This window comes from Falco peregrinus, chromosome 12 (genome assembly GCF_023634155.1).
Source record: "Falco peregrinus isolate bFalPer1 chromosome 12, bFalPer1.pri, whole genome shotgun sequence".
Classification (NCBI taxonomy): Eukaryota; Metazoa; Chordata; class Aves; order Falconiformes; family Falconidae; genus Falco; species Falco peregrinus.
Window position 1 is genome coordinate 16,528,427 of NC_073732.1, and position 21,842 is coordinate 16,550,268.

The window sequence follows — 21,842 nt, forward strand, 5'->3', positions numbered from 1 at the left end:
CTGGTATTGAAACAGGAGCGTCGTGGCACAGATCTGGGGTTTCAGCTGGGAAGCCAATAAGAATTAGCAGACGGGGAAATATTGTTGGATTCTGTATGAGGACACCCCTACACAAAGAAATAGGCTTTTGAGTATAAAATCACAGGTGTAGCAGAGTTTGTGCAACATCTGCATTAGGAGACAAGTCATTTCATTAACTCACATTGTAAAGAAGCTCCAAGTCACCCACATGCTTGAGCAGGAACACGGTGTTATTTGCAGAGAGCCCAGGTTTTCACTTTGCAGGGACTCACTACAAAGTATCTCTGCTTTTGATCTGTAGGTGCTGGTCTCACTTCTTCTGCTTAGATTTTTCCCCCCTTTCAGCCAACTCCAAAAAAAAAATAAGGTGCCCAGAAAACTATGATCACTGCTACCCAACTTCCATTTGGCACCAGCTAAACCAAATAACTGTTTCTACTCAGATACAGGTCTGCCCTAGAGCAACAACTTCAAACTAAAGTCAGAAAAGCTCCTCCTAACCTGGCAGCAAGTCTGGAATTGGACTTCAAATCCCCATTTTCCCAAGTACTTACAGGATTTTTTGATCGTGATCTAAATCCTAATCTTCACCCCCAGCTCCTTCTCCAAGTTAGGTATAAAACCACCAACCAATCCAGACACTTTCAAATCTGAGCCCAGTTCCTTTGAATTTTCAAGAACATGGTCTCACCTTCTGAAATAACCTGCACAAATCAAAGCAGTGGCTGTTTCTCACAGTGATGAATGATGACACTGTCTTGAGTGTCCACTGTCCCATGCTGCGTCACTGGGTAAAGAACAGAGCAGAGATGGATCCTGAGAGAAACAGGGAAGCTCCAAATCCTGGCTCCTATTTCCTCCAAAGCTGCTTTGCACCATGCAGACACGCTTATAAGGTGTTATGCTGGGCTTAAGTACCGGTTCCTTCAGATTTCTCTCTCACACTATTAGAGCGATACAAATGAGAATTTATTGAGAATTTAAGCCTGAATTTTTAGTCTTAGTTCTCTAATATATATATCAGAGCAGAGATGCTGACTTAAGAGATCTCAGCAAGAACTATTCTTATTTGGTTACATAGCAGGCAAAGCTTTCAGCTAGAGTTGGTAACCACAGGCAAACACAAACTTGGGTCAGAAATCCACTGTATGAGCAGCTTTAATAGACTGAGAATTTATTCTTCCACCTCCTCTAAGTGACTGTTAACCAGAGATTAACATCTCAGTACCTTGAATCTGTAGTACAAGTTACACCAGTGCTTCCAACCTGCACCTGTGCAGTCAACCAGCGAGCTCAAACCACCTTCAGCAGCAGCATGAGATCTCATAGGGGCCTCTCACATTCTGGTCCCCAACTCGTCTGCAGCTGCAGCATCCTCCTACAGGAGGTGATACGAAATAGCTGAGGGATAGGCACTTACTTAGCCTCAAAAGCCATTTCTGTCCTAGCCAGCTAACCACAGCTTAAAGCACAGCCTCTGCTAAGAAAAGCTATTGCTGTATCTGGGTGAATTATATTCCAAACTGTTGCATACAGACCTACTTTACCCACTAATTAACCGTTCTGACTCATTACATTATAGGAGCGACCACGATAATTGCCATGTGCATTGTGGTATGACACCAGAGCCGCCAGCCAGCCAGCACAGCAGTGCATGACAGAACGTGAGCCATGCCACCCTGTCACAGGCCCCGAGCTGTGCTCCAGCTGCAGCCTCATCATAGGAAAATTAAGAGTCCTTTTCAAACTGAGATCATGCTGCCCAGGACCTGGCCGAGGTAAGTTATGAAAAGCTCCAGGAACAGCAATTCCATAGCCTCCCCAGTTTATCATGTTTGGGTTGTTTGGTCCCCCCCTGCTCCCCCTCCATATCTAGTTGGTATATAACTTGTCCCAGCTTTTGACAAATTCCGAGTCCTTTCACTGTGCATGTCTGAGAAGAATTGGTTTCCATCTTCTCTATACTCCCCCACGGCAGTGCAAGATTGCCATCAGACCCCCTCAGCCCTCTTCTCCAGGCTAAGCAAACCTAGTTCCCTCGTGTGCTCCAGGCTCCCAACCAGCTTAGTGGCCCTACTGCTAGATTCTCCAGTTTGTCAACAGCTTTCTTGCATTGTGAAGAGCAAAACTAGATGCAGTACTTCAGATGCAGCTTCATCAGTGCCTAGTAGAGGTCTCTAAACACTTTCCCCAACCTGTTGTGGCCTTACTAATGCATCCCAGCACACAGATAGCCTTCTCTGCCCACTTTTGCTTTGTCTAGATAGTCATAAAATAACCCATCTGTTGGTTGTGTCAAACCACTCATCCCTGGAGTTCCTTCTGCTGCCTATTATTGAAATTGCTATCTTTCTACACTCAGCATTTCCAGTTAAGTAAACCACAAGAATCCTAAAACTGTTTTAAAAGTCTGGACAGCAATAAGCCTACTCTTCCTGGAGATTATGTAAACCCACGGAAAAAAAATACCCTCTGACTACTCTGTTTTGAACCCTGTGGCACAGCTCAATTCACTTGTGAAAGACCAACAGATGGACAGAAAGAGACACCCTCCTCCCCCCTCAGCTGGTATCAGTTCCCATTAACTGCTCTCCTGTGTCCAGACTATGCATGCTGACCACTCAATGCAGACAAAATTGCAATCCACCTTGATGAACTTCCTAACAAGTTCTGTCTCCTTCCTTGTTCCTCCACCAGTCACACACTCTCTCTCTCTAGATTTTCCTCTAATTAATTCCATATTAAGCACTGAAAATCTGCAGGGTCCTCTCAGACGTCCCTTTCTGTATGGACCCTCCGGGTCCCCAGTGGTAAGCCCACTGGTAAAAAGCTGACATCTGTGCGGCAGCTCACAGGCTGCAATTTCAGGTGTAGCATGTGTTGCACCTTGAACTACCGTCTCATTTCAGACCCCACCATTGAGACCAATTAAGTACAGAGCATGCAAGGAGCCGACCGAGTGTCGCGTGCTGACTATAACCACAAGGACTTAGAGGCCACAAATCTGTTATTACCAAGCTGTTCCTGACAGCAGCATGCTGCCTCCTAACAAAAAGAATAGATTAGGATCAATCAAGTCTCCCTCTGGCTTGTCAGCGGGACTTTGGACCACACCTTCCACCCAAAACTTTCCTCTTCTCCTGCTTCTGAACACCTAGGCAGCTCCAGGCTAACAAGGTGGCTGCTGAGTCAAGCATGAGCTGAACCATATGTTCATAATTAGTTAACTTCTTGCTTTGTTGCTAGAGGCACTATCAATAAATCGGTGACAGCCCGCAGTGGCCTTAGGAGATGCAACCAGCCAGCATGGAGCCCTCCCCTCCACACGGGCGACTGGCCATGTTTCATTCCAGCTGCGGCATTGTGCGGTGAATTAACTTTATCCTCAATTTAAAAAGCCAGCATGAAATCAAGAGACTTGAGAAAAAGAATAAAGCGAAAGAAAGAAAGAGAGAAGAGGAAGGGGTGGGAGGAGAGGGGAAAAATCCTAGCAAGTCAACTCAAAAAAAAAAAAGTCTGGTGAGTGACAGTCTGCAGGGACAGCCCCGCTTAACCCACTGCTGCAAGGCTGGCTGCTGGCAGCACCTTAACCTCCAAAACCATTCTGCCTCTCGCTTCCCAGTGCTGCGGATCAAGGTTTCCTGTTACGCACTGAATGGGGGAACCCTGTGATATAACTGTTTTTAAACCAGTCAAACACATTTCGTGAAGTAACAGCCTAACTAGTGGGTAAAGCAGAGCAAAAGCCAACAGCAGGAGGGTGAGACAGGCTGGCTAGCAGCAGCACCTGGAGGTGAGCATGCAGCGCATAGCATCACCTGCGTACTTGAGCAAATAATGGTGTGACTGGGTGTATCTTGCGAACAACCCAATCTCCAGTAGAGTACATGGTGGTCATCTATGCTTACTGCTCCACTCAACCTCAGGAGATGCAGTTATAAAAAAAAAAACAAAAAAAAACAAACAACCATTTTGGGTTGGTTTTGGCATTTTTTTGGCTTGTTGTTCGTTTTGGTTTTTCTTAAACATAAGTGAAAATAGCAAGTTAGAGTAAGTCCAGTGATGGTACAGACCTAGGTGGGTCACACTAAAAAAAAGTTCTTGTGTACTCAGTTTGTTGATACCAAATTGAATTCGCATACTCCCCCTGATCTGGGAAAGGACATGGCACTAGCCACACTGCCTAGTATTAAGTCAGGCTCCCTAGAGGCAACGGAGAGTGCTAGAGACTTCTAGAAAGTGGTCCACAACACCTCAATGCAGAACCTGCCTATCCTAAGGTTCTTGCACCTCCTTGGACTATAGAGTTACTTAGGTAACCTAAATATCACCCACAAATAAACGCTGAAGTGCTTGTAGTTAACTGTTAGCGCAATCATTCTGCCTGCTTTGGAGGATTAACTGAAACAAAGTCTGTGTTTGCAGTGCTCCCATTGGCAACTTTTATTTGATTACAGATGCACTTGAAAAGGTTGTTGCTGTAAGGTGGAGGAAGTGCTGTTTCTGCTCTTTCTGCACCAGCCTCTTGTCTCCGCCAGCCCTGGCCCTTCAACAGTCTTCCAGGCTGCTTCCCTGCTGTGCTTATCCCACCTGCTTTCCTGCTGCCTCCCATAACTGCTCCCTCCTCTGAGAAAATCTGCTCTTGCCCTGGCCTTCAGTCTCCTTTGCAGGTGAAACTGGCTGCTTTTGCTAGCAGGCTTTCTCGTCTTCTCAGCCTACTCCCCACCACTGAGGACGCACTTTGCCGCCTCCTCTGCGACGGAGCAGCTCAGTTCTCTACTGTGTATGTTCACGCACAAATCCTATGAAATCTAAACATCCCTGCGGGGCAACTGAGGCTCAGGTAAACCCCAGAGAAATCTGTATGAAGGGTGTGATGACAAGTCCAGCCTGTACTTCTGAAAAGTTTTGGAAGCTGCTGCCAAATCTTGGAAATACTCAACTCCATAACCACCTTTTCAGGATTTGGAGTGCTCCTAGCCACGCAGCCACAGGCACGCCTCAGATCTCTTGCAAAGGATATGCAGAAAGGAATTCAAGACTCTTTCCAGCAAAAAGAAAGCAAGAATAACTTTATACCCTATTGATCAGGACACAACTCTCGGGGAGGGGGGAAGAAAAAAAAAAAAAAAAAAAAAAAAAAAAAGAAAGAAAAAGACACAATTCTTGAGTCTTGCTTCCAGCACTGTTTTGGATTTTACCAGATAAAACACACGAACTTCTGCTAGTGCAGAAAAAGACTCCAGTCCCTCTCTCCCAGACAGGTGCTTTAGGAGCCCAAGCTGGTCTTGTTTGAGGGCATTTACGTCCAGAAGGCATAAATACACAGATATACATCATTAGACAAAAATCAAGCAATTCTTTAGGATTTGGAAAATGCTAGTGAAAAAGTATAAGCTGTGGGGGGAAAAAAATAAAAAAAAAATAAAAGAAGAAGAAGAAGGAAAAAAAACACACTATGGACCTTAACTTAGAGGAAATAATTTGGTGAATAAATCAAAGATAAATGTGTGCTGCTCCCAGGCTGTCCTAAAAACAAGCCAGCCTTTCTCTCTGCTTTAGCATTTGGAAATATCAGAATTTTCTCACACAGCACCATCTGAGATGAAGGGTGAGCAGGGCATTATGCCTCTGTATTGCTCAGTTCCCCCTCCCCCCCAATTAAAATCCAATTGTAAGAACCGGAGCGAAGGCGCTCGGATTCACTCTGCTGAACAACCCTGTTGATCTGCAGGGGTGCGACCAGAGGGAGGGATGCTAGCAAGCCCTCTAGTGTCCACAAACACACCGACATCCAGGAATGCATGAAACCCAAAACTTTTTTCAGAAATAAGCTATCCCTCCAAATTCATGGTACCAAACCTTAGCTTTGAAAGAATAAATGCCATAATCAGTGCTACTCTTGAAAATAAGACCACTAGCAATTACAGATGACTATTCCTCAGTAAGAACATCTAATACAGCATCTTCCTCATCACACATCTGGGGTAAATAAAAGTGAATTATTGAAGGTCACTTTGCTGACCAGCAGCCAACCCAGAAATGAGCACTGTAGAGCCTTTCAGTTTCCCAGTGAAGTATTCAGTGAAGTTCTGTGGGGCCACAGTTCCTTCATGCCTGAGGCACCAGGTGCCCTTACTTACTCTTCCTTGCAGCTTTGTATCTCCTGGGCACTGAAGATCACAGATAGGTCTAAGTCCTATCACTGAACACAAACTCCCTTGAAATTTGAGGACTCACAAAAGAACATTCAACACCTAATAGTAGCATCCCAGGTTAAACTAGTTGGCTTCAGATGAACCTGCTGCTTTTCACACAGCGGTACACCCTTCTACCTCTAAGAGGGAAGTCAGTGAACGTTGACCTGAGCCAACAAGGGTCCCAACGTGCATGTCAGGAGGCTGCTGAGCTTCAGTTCTAGCTATGGATGACAGACAAGTCACAGGGGGTTCTATGGATGTCAAAAAGTCTCATTGCTGTCTGACTAGAAACAGAGAAAAGAAAGATGAAGCAGAACCCACAGGAGATTCTGGGCAGCTCAGTAGCTGCCATTTAAGTCTCTGTTCCTTCCAGTCACATCAGGAGACCAGGAAGAAGAACCCTGAGCCAAGAGAAAAAAAGTCTCCTTTCTGAAGCCTGCTCTGTTGCACTGTACTAACCTCTTCTTTCTTTCCCTGCTGCACTACTACAGTTTGAAATGGAATTATAAAATTACAGTAAGGCATCGATGAACCCTGTTCTCTCATCCAGGGGCAGCTAAAAACCAAAGACTTTTCTTGTTTCTTATTCACTCTGAGGCCTTTTTACACGTCTTTGGCACAGCACAAGGCTGCCAAGTGGATGCAAACCTCCCCCTCCCCCCCCCCCCCCCCCCCCCCCCCCGCCTTTCACCTCCAGGATAGCATAAAGTATAACTGGACACACAAAAACAAATAGAATTCCTGTTCACAGTTATTCTCCACTGCACATCATTGCTGCAAGGGAACCCGCATTGCCATTGAAGTGTGTAAACTTTTGCTTAAAATTAAATTTCAGGAAAAAAATCAGAGGAGAAAATAGCTCTGATGTGTTTTGAATGGAATTCTTCCTTTAAAAGGCTTTGGGATTTGGAAGACATTTACTCTTTTAATCCATTATATCAAAATCATTGACAAAATCACAATGAAACATTTTGTTCCTTCCTAAAACAAAAACCAAAGAGGGGAAAAACAAAAAAACTCTCACAGAGAATTAAAAAGCATTCAGGTTTCATTCCAACGAGCTGGGCGTCAGGACCTCAGCATTCTTCAAGAAAAGAGATTATTGTCTCCAGCCAGCTCTGGTGTAAGCTTGTAAAATCCTCTGCCAATCTTTCAGATGAATTACCAGCCAACTAATTCCTTTTCATCACCAGTTCATCAACTACTACCTGCATCGGCTAGGAGCTGGAAATTTTATGTATACAGTCAGAGCTGTTTTACTTGAGTATCTCCCTAGTGACTTACTGTTTTAACTCAGCCTTTGAAGAGTGTGCACAAAAGCCCTGACGTCTTTCTTAGCTCGTGACAACAACATCCTTCACCTTCTGACCCCTGACACATTTCCACACATCCTAGGATCTTTCTTTCATTATTGATTAGGGAAGGCAATGCCATACAGCTCTGCAATGAAGAGATGCCCTCACATATATTTACTCAGATCAGAGATCTCTGCCAAACCTCCCAACCGCCAGCCAAGAAGGGAAAGTGCCCAGCTCTGCACCCAAAGAGAAATGGAGGCGAGCCAGGTTGCCAACTCCTGAGCACCAGCCAAGAGGAAAAGCACTATTAAATAGGTGAAGCCCAGTACATAGGTATTGGCAGCATGGTACACATTGGAGGAGCTCACAGCCCAGGTTATGAAGCAGGCAGATGCATGCATCAGTGGCTATTAGACATGGGGCCCCATTCAGCTCTGCATCTGGTTCCATGAAAATTCATCCTGATTTGGATGAAACCCGTGAGCTAAGCTTTTCTGGCAGGTCTCCCTGCAAAATAGTTTGACTTCATTAGAAAACACCATGGAGAAAAACATGGCTTTTCAGCACACCTGCCTTTCTCTCATAGATTCAGCAATTTCCCCAAACCATGATGGTCAACACTCATAACACAGTCAAGAGAAACTGTTCCCGTCATCTGTTATTTAACCATGGGACTACCTCGGTGCATTTGTTTACACTGCTGGATCACTATTCTGTGATGAAAGGTTTACTTAGCTGCAGCATGGCAACTCAGTTCAGTGGTAACCTCTGGATGGACAGACACCAACACAGAAGCAATGCTGCTGCTGCCAGAACAAGAATAGGCTTCGGTTCCAAAACTACATCAAGGTTTATGTTAAAACTCCTATCAAATTAGCCTCCAAACCTCACGGGAATTTTTCTGTTCACAATTAATATTGCTCTTGTGGAGCTCAGTGGTCACAGCCAAGAACAAAGGTACTCACTTGGCCAGGGGCTTCACGAGTACATTTTTGATTACAGAAATATAAAATCTAAGCAGACACACCACTCCTGATTGATAGATGAGGAACCTAAACACAAGAGATGCAGAGACTGACTTGGGTCTATACAGTAAATGGGTGATGATGTTCTGAGGTTTCAGACCTCATGTTTAAGTGCTGCTATAAAATCCTGTAACATCAGACCCAGGAATAGAACATACTCCTCTTCCATACATTAATCAGACTGGCAACAGTAACAGATTCCCACCTGTAGTTTTCAGGAGAACCCACCAGTTTGTCAAAAGCCGTACCTGAGATCTGTATTTCTTTAGGACCTCATTTTTTATGATACAGTTCCAGATGCTCAGAAGAAAAGGGCAAGACATATGCAATACATAGGGACTGGGATGCATTCTGAGATAACATGCCCACAGAACACTAAACGAGGGCAATTAGTGTCCTCTTCAGGCAGAAAATCAATATACACAGTAGAATTAATGATAATATTCAAAAGAACACTCCAGAACGATAAAAAGCATTATTTGATTTATTTTAATACCACAATGTTCTCGCTCTCAATGCCATTCTGTAGTAGTGAATTCTATAAACATACCCTGTGCTACACAAAACCAGCACTTCTTCCATTTGCCTTTCCATTTCAGGACACGGGTCCTCGTTCCTGTACCTGGGGGTGTAACGAATTGCAATCTAGAGGGATGTGAAAAAATAAATAGTCACCCACACTGACAGAAGACAAAGTCTATTACTAGAGGTGTGTTAAGTGCTTCTCAGATGGTCAGGAAAATACAAAAACAATTACACAAAACCAGACAACAACAGCATAGAATGTTGTATGTAAGTATATGAAAATGGCAAGTACACAAGCACACAGGATGCAAAAGTAAAAGCTAAAGTCCAAGAAAGACAAAAAGTCACAAAATCTTCATGAATAAATTTAGATCAGAAATTAGATTAACATTTTGAACAAATAGTCAAGAAGTAAGAAGTAGTACCGGTGTCACAAGAGAAACCAATGGACTGCTGGCATTGAAGTTTTATGAACTGACTGCCTAACTAAAGCAGGAGATGGGACAAGATGACCCAGAAGTGCCTCCTAGTTCTAGATCTTCATGAGTAGCGAACTGTGCTTTACCTAACAGATCTCCCTCTAAAGCAGGGATCTTCTGTCCCTTGTCAAACAACAGTTACATCCACAGGAGAAAGCAAAGATTAACTATTAACAGAACAGGGGTGACAGGAGATGGGTGAGCAATTGTGCACACAACACGTGGCACACACGTTACTCAAACATACTCCTTACGTATTTCACTTGCGAGGATATTCTATACATAAAAGGGTTGCTACCTATGCATAAAAACTTCAACTTTATCAGATAAATCCAAAGCATGTCTGCAAATCCATGGAACTCCATTATTACAAGGAAATGTGATTTGACTGTAAAGTGATTTTCCAGTTCAAAATTAATCATGTCCAATAAAGAATACCCCTTCAAAATCTTAATGTCTGCACAGGTAATGAGTTCCTTGCACACTTGCTACCCAAAGGATAAATGTAGAAGATAACTGCAGATCTGGAGGAACGTAACTTCTCAGCACCTTGAACTTAAGACACTTTCTAAAAGTCCACAGTTTCAAAGCAATTCAATATTAACTGAATGTGATAGATATTCATTTGGATTTTCATTATTTAATTTGAACCTACATAGTACCACAAAAATACAAGCCCATCAGATAATATCCATTACTCAAATTAAGTTTCTAGATCACTATAAAATGTTATCCTTTTCTATACTACTGGTAAAATACAGCTTACTTCCTTGGAAAAAAAAAATCCCCCTTTTCTGAATACAAACAAGTAAGCATTAGTAATACCAAATTCCCTTCTAGGGATCTATCACAGAAATAAATCCCATCCAGCATATACCAGAAAACACAGAAGCAAAATCCTATATACCTGAACATGCTGCATGCCTTCATTTGAAACCAGAATAAAGCACTGAAGCCCTCATGAATCAGATGACTAACTGCATTTTACAGCTAATTACATCCTCAGATGTATTTAATGCCAGCTGACAATAATTTCAAAACTAGTAACTGGTGTGAGAGAGTGATGGAAAAGGTAAATATTATCCTAAAATGCACCAGGAAGAGATAAAAAGAGAGAAAGATTTGTCAATGCTTTTCTTTTAAACATTAGTGCATTACACAGCCGGCTGTGGAATTTTGGTCATCTATCTGAAAAACAGGTTAATGTCAGCTCTGAGATGGGTTCCTGCAGTGTTTATGTTAGGGAAGACTGTAAAAAACCCTGCCTTCTTTGACCTAAAAAACAAAGGAAAAGACAATATGTGACAACACTCTGCAAAGACAAGGCTAAACACTACAGAGAGAGAAGAAGTGTCTAAACTAAAGCAAGAGTTTGGCACAAGGACAGAAGGGATTATACCTGCTATGAATACGCTCAGACTGGAAACTAGAAAGTGTCTAGCCATCAGAGCTCAGAGTATGGTGGAGCCTCACAGTGGGAATAACATAAGGAAAATAACCTAATTAGTTTTAAGAGGGAGATTGAAAAGTTTAAGAATGTCTCAACAGCAGGGGACTGGATTTGGGAAGTGCCTTTTAGTCCCACGTTCAAGGAGGAAGACTGATCAGAGAACAACCAGAACCTGTATCTGCATAAATTTCCATTCAAAAGCATTCTTGCAAATTAGTCTCATCAGGTTCAACTAATCACACCTTTAGTTCATAAACATAATCACAGATTCATGCAGATGTCAGACACATGTGTGTACCTGACTATAGGTTAGTATCTGGAGTTATTAAGTGAGCCTCTATTTTGCCACCGATATATTAAACATCCTTGAGAGAGATAAGTAGCTCTGTAGCAGTAATATGGAAGAAAAAGTGAAGAGGATTTGGAGTGAGTCTGGACACCCATGCAGGTGTTAGCATGAGAAGTAACACACACTGTTGTGAGACCAGTATAAAAGTCGAATTAGTTTTTCTTCTGTGTACCATCTCTTGTGAGACCCAGTTCACAATGGTCCAAATATAAATTTAAGGCCATTTCTAAATTAAAATGAGTTAAACCAGAAAAAAAAATTAAGTTTGTTGTTCGGGTTTTTTTCAGTCTGAAGGATTAGCTTCATCATTGTCATTTAAACAGGAAAAATCATTAAAATTACAGTAGAAATTATAGGTACAAAGAACACAGGGGAATTAACACACTGCAATATGTGTTAGCGTGTTCTCAAAACTTCAGAAAAGAGCTGCTATTACACTTGGTGAAATCCTATCTCCACTAAAACAATACTGCAGTCTTGATAAAAATTTCATCCCTGAATTTTTATTTACAGTTAAAGAAGTATATCATTAACTAAAACAAGCAGTAAGAGCTCTGAGAGGGGCTGCCTCAGATGAACAGGAAAAGAATTAGCAGATGATTGTTATTTGGTTTTGTTTTCACTACACATTGATGTGTAATTGCTACCATGACCTGAAGATCTTCTCTTCATTGTGTGTGACATCCATACACAATTCGGCAAAATCAGCTCTTTCTCTCTTACCCCAACAGCATTTGTCTGTCCTTGACAGTCACCCAAAAGTTAACTCCCCAAACCTATCAGCCTCCTGGGCTCTGACTTTGTAGTCTTTTACCCATGAACCTTCTTTCACTCCCCAACATAGAAACCACAGCACAGTGCGTTGACATGAATTCCTTGAGCTCAGAAAGCAAAGCACAGTCTAAACACAACCCAACACAATACCAGCTGTGCAGGAGCAACAATGGAGTGACCACAGCTTTTCTTCATACCTGCTTTTTACCCCAACAGCGTGCCCGTACTCCTCCCACCACTTCTCAGAGGCAAATAGCATGCCTAAGCACACAGAGCTCTGCCAAGAGGAAGTGGAGGCAGAGCCGCCAGCAGTGCGCCAGGCAAAGGGCCCTGTCTAGGAGCAGCCCTGGGCCAGAAACGCTTCTCCCCACACCCACCCAAAGCGGGAGGGAAACTGCCCACTCCATGTCCCTCCCTAGACGTGATGTTCAGACACTCGGCTCTCCTCTCCCTGCAGCTGCCCTCTGTCCCTGAGAGCCAAGCTACGAGATGACTCGGGCGTGCTATAAGGGGCAGCCTGGCACCCGCCGCACGGGGCAGCCCGTCAGTTCACCCACTAGGCCTCGCCACTGCAGGCTCCTCTGCACCTGCCTGCACCCCACCCGGGGCTAGGCAGGCGCCCCCCTAGGCTGCCCGGGCCGCCAGGAGAGGAACCATGTGGCCAGGGAGGAAGGCGCAGGGCGGCCCCGACCCAGGCAGGAGGGACGAGGCTACGGCCCCGCAGCCACCACTGCGCCCCGCAGCCACCACTGCGCCCCGCAGCCACCACTGCGCCCCGCAGCCACCACTGCGCCCCGCAGCCACCACTGCGCCCCGCAGCCACCACTGCGCCCCGCAGCCACCACTGCGCCCCGCAGCCACCACTGCGCCCCGCAGCGCGTGCGGGCGCGGGGTGATGACGTCGCCGGGGCCGCTCGCCTCCCCCAATGGCCGGGCCCGGCGCTCCCGCGCCTCGGAGGCACCCCAACATGGCCGCTGTCTCGGGCGGCCCCAGGCCGAGGCTTCGGTGCCCGGAGGGGCTGCAGGCGGTCCGTGGGCCCTTACTCCCCGCACGGGATTGCTCCCGGCCCAGAGGGCTCCTGAAGCCTGTCCCGGGCTTGCCTGCCTCACTGTCCGGCGCTGCAGAGGCTGCCCGGCGCACAGCCTCTCCTGCCTATTGCCGGCGGTCTCGGGGCTGCTGCTTCCCCTCGACCCGTTCCCGACGTGTTACAGGCCTGCCGGGCCTGTAGCAGCCCTTGCCTGGGGTGAGGGAACCATTGCTGCTACGGCACCCCAGGAAGCACCCTGAGGCAGCCCGCTAAAGGACAAAGGGACTAAGCTAAACCAAGGACGGCTGCGCTGGGCCTTGGCGCTGGTTGGAAGTGTTTCATAGAGCTTGTGTTTCTTGCTAGCCCAAAGATGCCCCCTGATGCCATGCAGGAGATGGGTTAGCGCCCAAAGACTGTGGGTTATCACAGCTGTTGCCAAACTGTGCAGAACTGAGGTTTAGTTAAGCTAAAGAGTGACCCAAGGCTGGGTGTGATGCCGATTTGGAGCATGAGCCCTTTTTAAAATGCCTCTGTTGGGAAAAACATAATCAAGGTGGGAGATGGCAGTGATTTAATGTGGCATAGCTGCCAGTTCACCTTGGGCAGCAACCTAGGAAAATATGCCAGTAATAAAAGAATGGAAGGCAAATGGTCCTCATGGTTTGTATTGTCCCTGAGCCTTGCTAATGGGGAAATGGCACTGAGCATCCTCCAGGGGAGAAATGAAAGACCATCCCATATGCCAGCATGGGCTGCCTTTGGCCCAGCCTCACCCTTGGGTGGCTGCAGATTGTGTGTGCAGGCAGGTCCAGTTACCTCCTTGAATAGCCCTTGCCATAGCAGGAGGCAGGATCCTGACTGAACAACTGCTCTGCTATTAGCTTTATTTCCACTGTCCCCTACGCTGTTCAAAGACAGACTCGCAGTGAAGAGTTGTTTGGTTTGATTTTTTTTTTTTTCCCCTGGGAACAACTGAAGCCTATCTATGGATTTTAATTGCTGTGGAAATCTGATGTGAATTAGAAGTGACTATGTGCTGACAATCTCTGTCTTTTACACACCTGCATATGGCTTTTGCAACATCACCCTTTATGATAGTAAATCTTATACCACTGTCACAGCATTTATATCCTGAGATCTTCTGGAAGCCTGGGTCTTGACAGAAAACTAATTCCTAGTATAGTGAGGTATTTGCAGGAGCTTGTCATTGCATGCTATTATTCTGAAACCTTCACTTTCTCCCTCAGAGCTGTCCACGGAAGTGCTTTAAGTCATATTTGCTTCTACACACCCCTGGGAAGCTGTGGAAAACCCGCTCCCTCAGTCAGGCATGCTGGACAAACTTACTTCTTCCTGCTGGATTTTACAACTGCAAACAAGGCTTCAAAACAAAACAAAACAAAACACTCACCAGCAACACCAGCAGCCCTGCTCTGAACATGTGGGATGCTTCCCTGGATCCCTGCTCATTTCCTGGAGTGAAACTCAGGCACACCAGTTCAGTGCTGTCCTGAAGTGTGTGGAGGCTTTTTTTTTTTTTCCCCTCTCTCTCCTTCTTTTCTTTTCCCTCCTTCCTTGTGTTGATTTGTGGGGCCAGAATGACTTTGATTTCAGCAAGTTTGCTGTTTATTCACGTCACAAGTTTGACAGCTTTACACCAAATCAGATTGCTGGGTTTCAGGAGAGCTCTGAGGCGTCACTGGGAGCTCCTTTAGATTAAACTCGCCTCCCCGGTCTCCCCCCTCTCCCCCTCCTTCAGAGCCATTTAAACCTCTCTGGGGCTTTTAACAGAAACGTGCTCCCAAGACCTGCATTTCATTCTGCCACTAACATGGTAAGTGCTCTTTGCATTTCTGTCGACCTGGAGTCAGAAAGGGAGGAGCTGGTCTCTCTGCCTTGGGGGGGTTGCACCAGGTTTTGTGCCCTCTTTAAGATGGGGAAAGAAGAGGGCTCTCGTCTACCTGCAAGAGCAGTCTTTGCTGCTGTGCCTTCCCATGGGTGAGCAGGTTCCCTGCTCGAGGCTCTAAACTCTGCCGTTGCCTTGCAGAGATTGAGAGCTGCTGCACTTGGGGCTTATTTGGATGAAGGGAAAGGGGTGAATCCAGAGACAACCCCAGGTTTTGCTACTGTGCGGTCTGGGACTCCCGCAGAACTGCAGGGGCAGAAAAGAGTGCGAGCAGCCTGCAGGTCTCTGCTGGCTTTGTGCTGCTTTAGAGCCGAATCGAGCCCCCAAGGTGGGAGGAACGGAGTGGCCAAGGACAGCCCGCGTCCTCCCTTCACCTTAAACCGGCTCGGGGTTGGCTGAGCAGTATTTCCAAGGGACTGCAGGAAACTCGGCCACCTTCCTGGCGCACCTCAGCCCGGAGCCCCTCTGCCGCGGAGGGCTGCGGCGGGGGCGGCACTGCCCAGCGCTCAGCAGCGGCGGGGCGGGGGGGAGGGGGGGGCAGGGCGGTGCGGTGCCACCGGGCTCGGGGCGGGGGGGCAGCGGGCAGCGGGTCAGGGCTGGCAGCTCCTGCGGGGGCAGGCGGCGCCTGGCAGGGGCTGAGGGGCTCCTCTGCGACAGGTACCCGAGCAAACCCCGAGCGAGGCGGCGGAGGGTGGGAGCGCTTCCCCGCGGGGCAGGGACCAGCCCCCGCAGCGCTGGGATGCTTCCCGCCGGGATGCGGCGGGGCCGGTGCGGGGCTGACACCGCCTCCCCCTCGGGGCCCGCCGTACCCCGGGGGGAACCCACCGCCACGGCCCCTTCCCTCCGCAGAGCACCGGCCGGCCGTGCCCGCAGCCGGACATCGCCGGGGGCCCGGGCTGCGCCTGCCCCTGGCCCGCCCCCGCCGGGGTTTCCAAGGAGACTTGGGCCGCCGTCCGCGCCGCGGAGCCGCCGCACAGCCAGGGCCGGCGGGAGGCTCGGCCGCCCGGTAAGTGCCCGCCCGCCGCCGCGGGGGGACCCGGCCGCCGTGCGTAGCCGGGCTGGGCGAGGAGGTGGGAGCGGGCTTAACCCCCCGGGTCTGCCCCCCCAGGCCAGCTCTGCAGCCCGCAGCTCGGTGCCCAGGACGCAGTGTGGCAGGGAGACCAGCTGTCCTCCCAGCTCTACAGAAACAAGCAGGTAAAGGCTCCGCGCCCCCCTGGTTTCTCCCCGCCAGTTCTTTTACCCTGTATCATGTATCGCACCTTCTGGGTTGGTTTACAGCAGGTCTCCCTCTCACTGGCACGCATGTGGGAAACGCTGGCAAACTGCTTTACGTGGGTAGGTTTTGTTCCTTGCTTGAAGTATATGTCTCCCCCGTGTTGTCCCATGAAGCTGGAAGAACTGTTGTGGGATACCCTGTTCATCCCTCCCCTTTTACAGCATATTGCGCCAGCTGCCTTGGTGCTAGAGAAGACCAGGGGCATGACCAAGGAGTCCCTCAGGCCCTCACGATGCAGAGCCTCATGCTGTTGACTAAAAATACAGTGTGTGCATCCTCCTGAGTCCACTAGGATTAACTTCATGAGAAGTGATTCCACCAGAATTACCTACTTATATGGAGGATCAGCCGTTGACCAACAAGTATTTCCTTGTTACTTTATTTTCTCTCTTTCCCTTTTTGTGAATCCCGTCAAGTGGCAGCAGAAACTCTGAACAGTTCTAGATGAAGGAACCCCAGACAGATCAGTCTGATCAAATACTTGGAATGATATTTTGACACAGTGAAGTTGATAGATACTCATTTACTAACTGTAAGGTCCCTGGAATCAAACCCTAGTTCCAGAAACCACTGTATTTCTTTCTTTGGCTCTACCACAGTCATTTCAATCTGTGCTCTTCAGCCTGTGGTCAGCAGGTGCCCAAGGTCCTTGGCAGAAGATTCTTTGTCCTCCTAAAAAAAAGTCTCCAGAGCTATGATCAGGAGACAAAAATCTCTGCAAATACGTAGACTTCTCATGAAAAAGTGTTGGGCATCAGCAAATCAAAACATATCTGTTCAGCTCTTGGGACCTGGGATTATTTCAGCTCTGTATATACACTGGGATTGGCACAGTAGGGTCCAGGATTGAAGGGATCACCGAGCGGTACTGTATCATAAAGAATGGCAGTTGCATCTTCCTTCTGCACCCTACCCCCATAAACTGTGAGTCTGCAGCTTCTCTCTCCTTTTCTCCGCCAGCCAACTACAAATGGGAGTGAGAGGGGTGCAAAGGGATGCTTACTGCTGCTCAGGACATCTGGCAGCTACTATCATGCCCGTGATGGTTTCTGGCTGTTCATCGGGCTACCTGTAAGTCTGTTCTGTTATTATTCCATGCTTACAGGTTTTTTTTTCAAAGTAATCTTCTCAAACACTCACTAAAGAATAAAGGAAGTTGCCTGAAAACTGAACAGTCGTGCCGCTTAGATTTATGAAGAGAAGAGGCTGGAGCGGGTGTGTTGAGTTCACAAAGCAAACACCCAGATCATCAAATCAAAGCAGCCTGTACCATAGGGCAATTGCTATTAAGTTACAGAGTCAACATCTATTCATCAATATCTCTATTCCACAGCTTCAAGATACTTTGCTTCAGAAGGAAGAGGAACTTGCTAGGTTACATGAAGAAAATAATAACCTCCGACAATACCTGAATTCTGCCCTGATTAAGTGTTTAGAAGAAAAAGCCAAGGTATTGTGTTCAAACCTGCTGTATAGACGTGTGTGGAAGAAACGGGTTGAATAGGAGCATGCCAGTGAAATATATGGAAAGCCCAAGAGAGCAGACAACCTGCAGTGTGAGATCTATTTAACTTCACAGAGCTGCCAAATTCTGGTCGTGGATCTAAGGTGACTGTTTACTCCAGGAATGACATCCTATCAGGTTCTGACTATGGAGACAGTATAACCCAAGACATAATTAAGTGTAGTTTATAAGTAAGTTCAGTTTGTAAGCAAGGTAAAATTATTCCATCTAATGCTTTTTTCAGTGAAAAGTTCAAATTTGAACATACATTTCTTGAATGTGTCTGTTTTGTCAATTATCTTTTTTGGTAAGGAATAATTTTTCCTTTTTTATGTTTTGGGTGATTTACATTAGAATACTGATCTGATTTTTTAAAAAAATATTAATTAAAAAGTTGTGTGGGTTTTTTAAAAAGTGAAATACAAACTTAGGTACATCAATTTAACAGAATATTTCATCCAACGTAAGTATGAAAGGGTTTTCTTAAGTAAATATTTTGATTATTTTTCTCTCGTCCAAAAGAAAGTAAAGATAATTGTTTCTTGTTGTATTAAAGACATTTTTTACTATTCCAGCCTTGTCCATGAAACTGAAAAAATAATCATTTTCTCATCTCTGTGGATTGGGCACAAAGTAAAAAAACCTGCAAAAAATAGCAGACTTTCCTTTTACATCCTATTCTGAGGTGACAGTGTGGCATGTCCCCCCTCCAATGCCACGACCTGGCTCCTTGCAGTAGAAAAAGTCTCCTTCATTGGGCACAGCACAGAGACATGGCCACCCCTCTGTCATGTGGAGGAGGATGCAGTGTGAAATCATCACAGGAGGTGTCTGAGCAATGAATTCACGATGCGGTGGGGAGCTTCCTCATTATTCCTGCCTTCCTTTGACCATCCCTGGTGCCTGAAGGGCCCTTGACCTTGAATAATGATAACTGAGGTGGATTAATGAGCTCAGAGCCACTCAGTTTCTGCTCTGAACGCTCCCTGGCCAGGATCACACCTGCCCAGTATGAGTGACCTTTGCATCCTCCCTCTTTGTCAGGTTGCCACATTCCCCCTGCATCCCGCTCACCTGCCAAATGCTGCTGGCAGCAGCAGCACAGAGCAGTGCCATACAGCCAGGCGGGGGCTCTCATTTCACACCGTACTGAGTGAGAATGGGATCAAAGCACAGGCCTTATTGACATTATCAAATTCTTCTCTTTCAGGGACTGGATTGTTGCAAAGACTGTAAGGACACAAAATAGTCGTGTTGATATGTTTAAGCACAGGGTGGAAGAAAAAGGATCTTTTATAAGGATGTAGTAACCATCTTGCCCATCTAAAATCAGATCAGACACCTGTTGCTTCCAGGTAGTTAGAAATTCAGATTTTAATTTTCTTTCTCCACCATTTTTTTTTTTTTTTCTAGAAACTGCTATCCTGCCATGGCCAAAAAACCTGTGCTATTCTCAAAAGCACCAAGAGGAGATTAAAAGAGGACCATTGCTTTGTCCCTCAAGAAACTCCTCATGCTTCCAAAGCTAGAAGAAACCTCTTTAATGAATTCAGTGCCTGTGAAGAGCAAGCCAGCCCTGCTGTGGACAGCTGGGTCTTGCAGACTTTAGGATTAAAAGATGTCAACACCATTGATGAAACTTCAGCTAACTACAGTGCCCTATCCACAGACCTTGGAAAAGACACGTACTGCCTGAGCTCTGGTGAAGTAATAGACTATGACCGCAGTGAAGGAGCAGCAGCAGCATATAGCTGCAGCCGTGTGCCTCCAGCTAGCAGCAGTAACCATCCATGCAGTGAGGACTCTCCCTTCTTTCCACAGTTTTCTTCAGCACCATGTGTCTCCTCATCAGTGCCAAGTGTTTCCTCCCTCCCAGCCTATGGGTTGCCTTATTTGACTGGTGATTTGTCACCCAACAAAACAGAAGTGGCCTTCACAACATCCCTAAGTCCTCACCGAAATGTGAGAACGCACACCTTCCACCAAGGACAGGCCTTTGTGCGCAGGGATGATGATGGAGGGTGGAGATTCACCTGGGTGCCCAAGCAGGCTGAATAATGCACCTTCATTGAGGGTCAGCCATAGGGGGCTGTAGGAGACAGACACTTCCATCTTGTGCTTGAGGCAGGTTCAGGCATCAAAGGGCTCTGTTAAATGCTACTTTGTCACCTACCTGCTCCTCATTCCCTCCCAGATTTTCACAGGTGTGGCTCCAGGTTGCACTTGGACAATTATTTGCCCCAGGCCAGATCCTAAAATTGGTTCCACTTCTTTTTGTGCCTGTGTTGAGATACCAGCTTTCACTTGTTTCATGTTTTTCCTATCATTAGCTGTTCCTTATTATCTGGCAGTTTACAGTCTGGAGTGCTTTCAGCTTTGATGATCACTCCTGCGTGCACCAAACTGGAAAGCATTTTGGGAATACAGATTGGAAACAGCGCCTCTCTCACAGATATCCACAGACGACAAAGGAGGCATAGGTTGGAGGCTGAGGATCATCAATTTCTAAGTGATTCGTGTCTCTCCTATCTACACAGCTTGCCTTGGATTAAGGCAACCACGGGGTTTTGTTAATGTGCTACACTAGGCTGACCTACCTGCAGTTGCACGGTGCTGTCACATTCTTTGATGATGCCTCAAAATAAACAGGATTTGCTTCTGTTGGCTGGAGGCTACTTAATTACAAGTGATTCAGCAAGGTCAGGGGATTTTCGTAAGGTGCGATGAAGAGACTAATGTGTTTGCTGCTGCATTGTGCTTTAATGGTATTTTATCTGTCAGATAAAAGGAGTTTAAAAGGTTTGAGCCTTGGAACAGGAACTAAAATTGGAGATTCTGTAGAATAACGACACTGCCATCACCAGCCAAAGCTCTGGCCTAATATATCAATGGCAGAGATTTTCTCATCTGTGGGTTGTATATACTCAGAGCACTTCTTTTTTCTGCAAAGGATGCATTCCTTTTGCCTGCAGCATCCCACTGGTCTTTTGATTGATTTTATTCCATGTTTACTTGCCTGATTTTGGAAGTCCTCATAAAAGGAAGCCACTCCCTGGCTTCATAAGCGATTTCTGTGGCTCCAGCGGGGCTTTTTTACAACATCAAGAGCTACACTTGTGAAACTGCAGATTTTCTTCCTAGGGAACAACCTCTTGACCTCTTTGTTCTGATCTCTGAGATCACACAGAGATTCATCTGCAATCAACATAAGCCCAGAGTCAGGGCTGCTTCCTCCTCCTCCCATAACGCTATGCTTCTTATGGGAAATGTTTCTCCTGGTTTGGGGAGGCAGTATCACTTAGTGGTTTGACTGAGGCTTTGGCAGCCACAACCTTCAATACCAGCTCTTGCCTCTTCATGTTTCTGCCAGGCAGTGATGGACTGAAGCTAGGACCATCGCTACCTTGAGAATGCTTTAAAAATCTCTGGAGAGAAGGTGCTTTAATGCTGCACTGGACTTGACTTTTAGTAACACTGCTAATGAAATGAAGTCAACTGACATGAAGTAACTCACCAGTAATGTTTTGTGTTACCTTTTTTTTTCTGCTTTGAGGTAGTTTGATGCCTAAGTATTGGAAATAGATTGGTCTCATTATTCTTGCTTTCAGAATTGCCCCAGTGGTATTAAGTACTTAAGTAAAAATATGATAATTGAGGATTTCCTTCCAGTGGCTTATGTTGAAAACTAGATTTTTCTTGATTTTTAGAGGATAAAAATATCTCCTAAATAGCGTCTTGTGCCTTAGAATTGAAATATTGGGGATTCTTCATCAGGAGCAGTAGTGATTTCCCAAAAGACTTTTAAATAAACAAACTCTGTATTTCTGGGTAGTTACTTTCAAGTCAGTCGGGGGCAGACTTCCAGAGTAGGCAATTTGAAAGCATTGATTGTAGGTATTATTGCACTGAATTTAAAAACAAAACAAACAAAAAATACCCAAAACAAACAAAAAACCCCCAATAACAAAGAACCAAAAAACACCAAACAAACAATACGCATGGAATAA

At 46.1% G+C, this 21,842-nt stretch overlaps 2 protein-coding genes and 1 long non-coding RNA gene across 3 annotated transcripts in view; 1 reads left to right on the plus strand and 2 right to left on the minus strand.

Moving 5' to 3' along the window:
- The window catches only part of OSTN (osteocrin), a 104,163-nt gene extending 93,596 nt beyond the window's left edge, over positions 1–10,567 (minus strand). Inside the window, exon 1 of the mRNA XM_055817613.1 lies at positions 10,456–10,567. Coding sequence (XP_055673588.1) covers positions 10,456–10,470 — 15 coding nt within the window. The 5' untranslated portion in view covers positions 10,471–10,567. The remainder of the gene's footprint in view (positions 1–10,455) is intronic.
- Positions 9,009–9,642, minus strand: LOC114012268 (uncharacterized). The gene is made up of 2 exons (XR_003554629.2): positions 9,495–9,642; positions 9,009–9,189 (listed from the first exon to the last, which is right to left on the minus strand). It is a non-coding gene; the product is annotated as an uncharacterized LOC114012268 (long non-coding RNA).
- Positions 10,568–13,016: 2,449 nt separating the features above from the next.
- GMNC (geminin coiled-coil domain containing) lies at positions 13,017–20,461 on the plus strand. The gene is made up of 5 exons (XM_055817383.1): positions 13,017–13,127; positions 15,905–16,061; positions 16,164–16,249; positions 17,665–17,781; positions 19,249–20,461. Exons 1-5 carry the CDS (start codon positions 13,017–13,019, stop codon positions 19,891–19,893), a joined length of 1,116 nt encoding a protein of 371 aa, XP_055673358.1. The 3' UTR covers positions 19,894–20,461.
- The last annotated feature ends 1,381 nt before the right edge of the window (positions 20,462–21,842 follow it).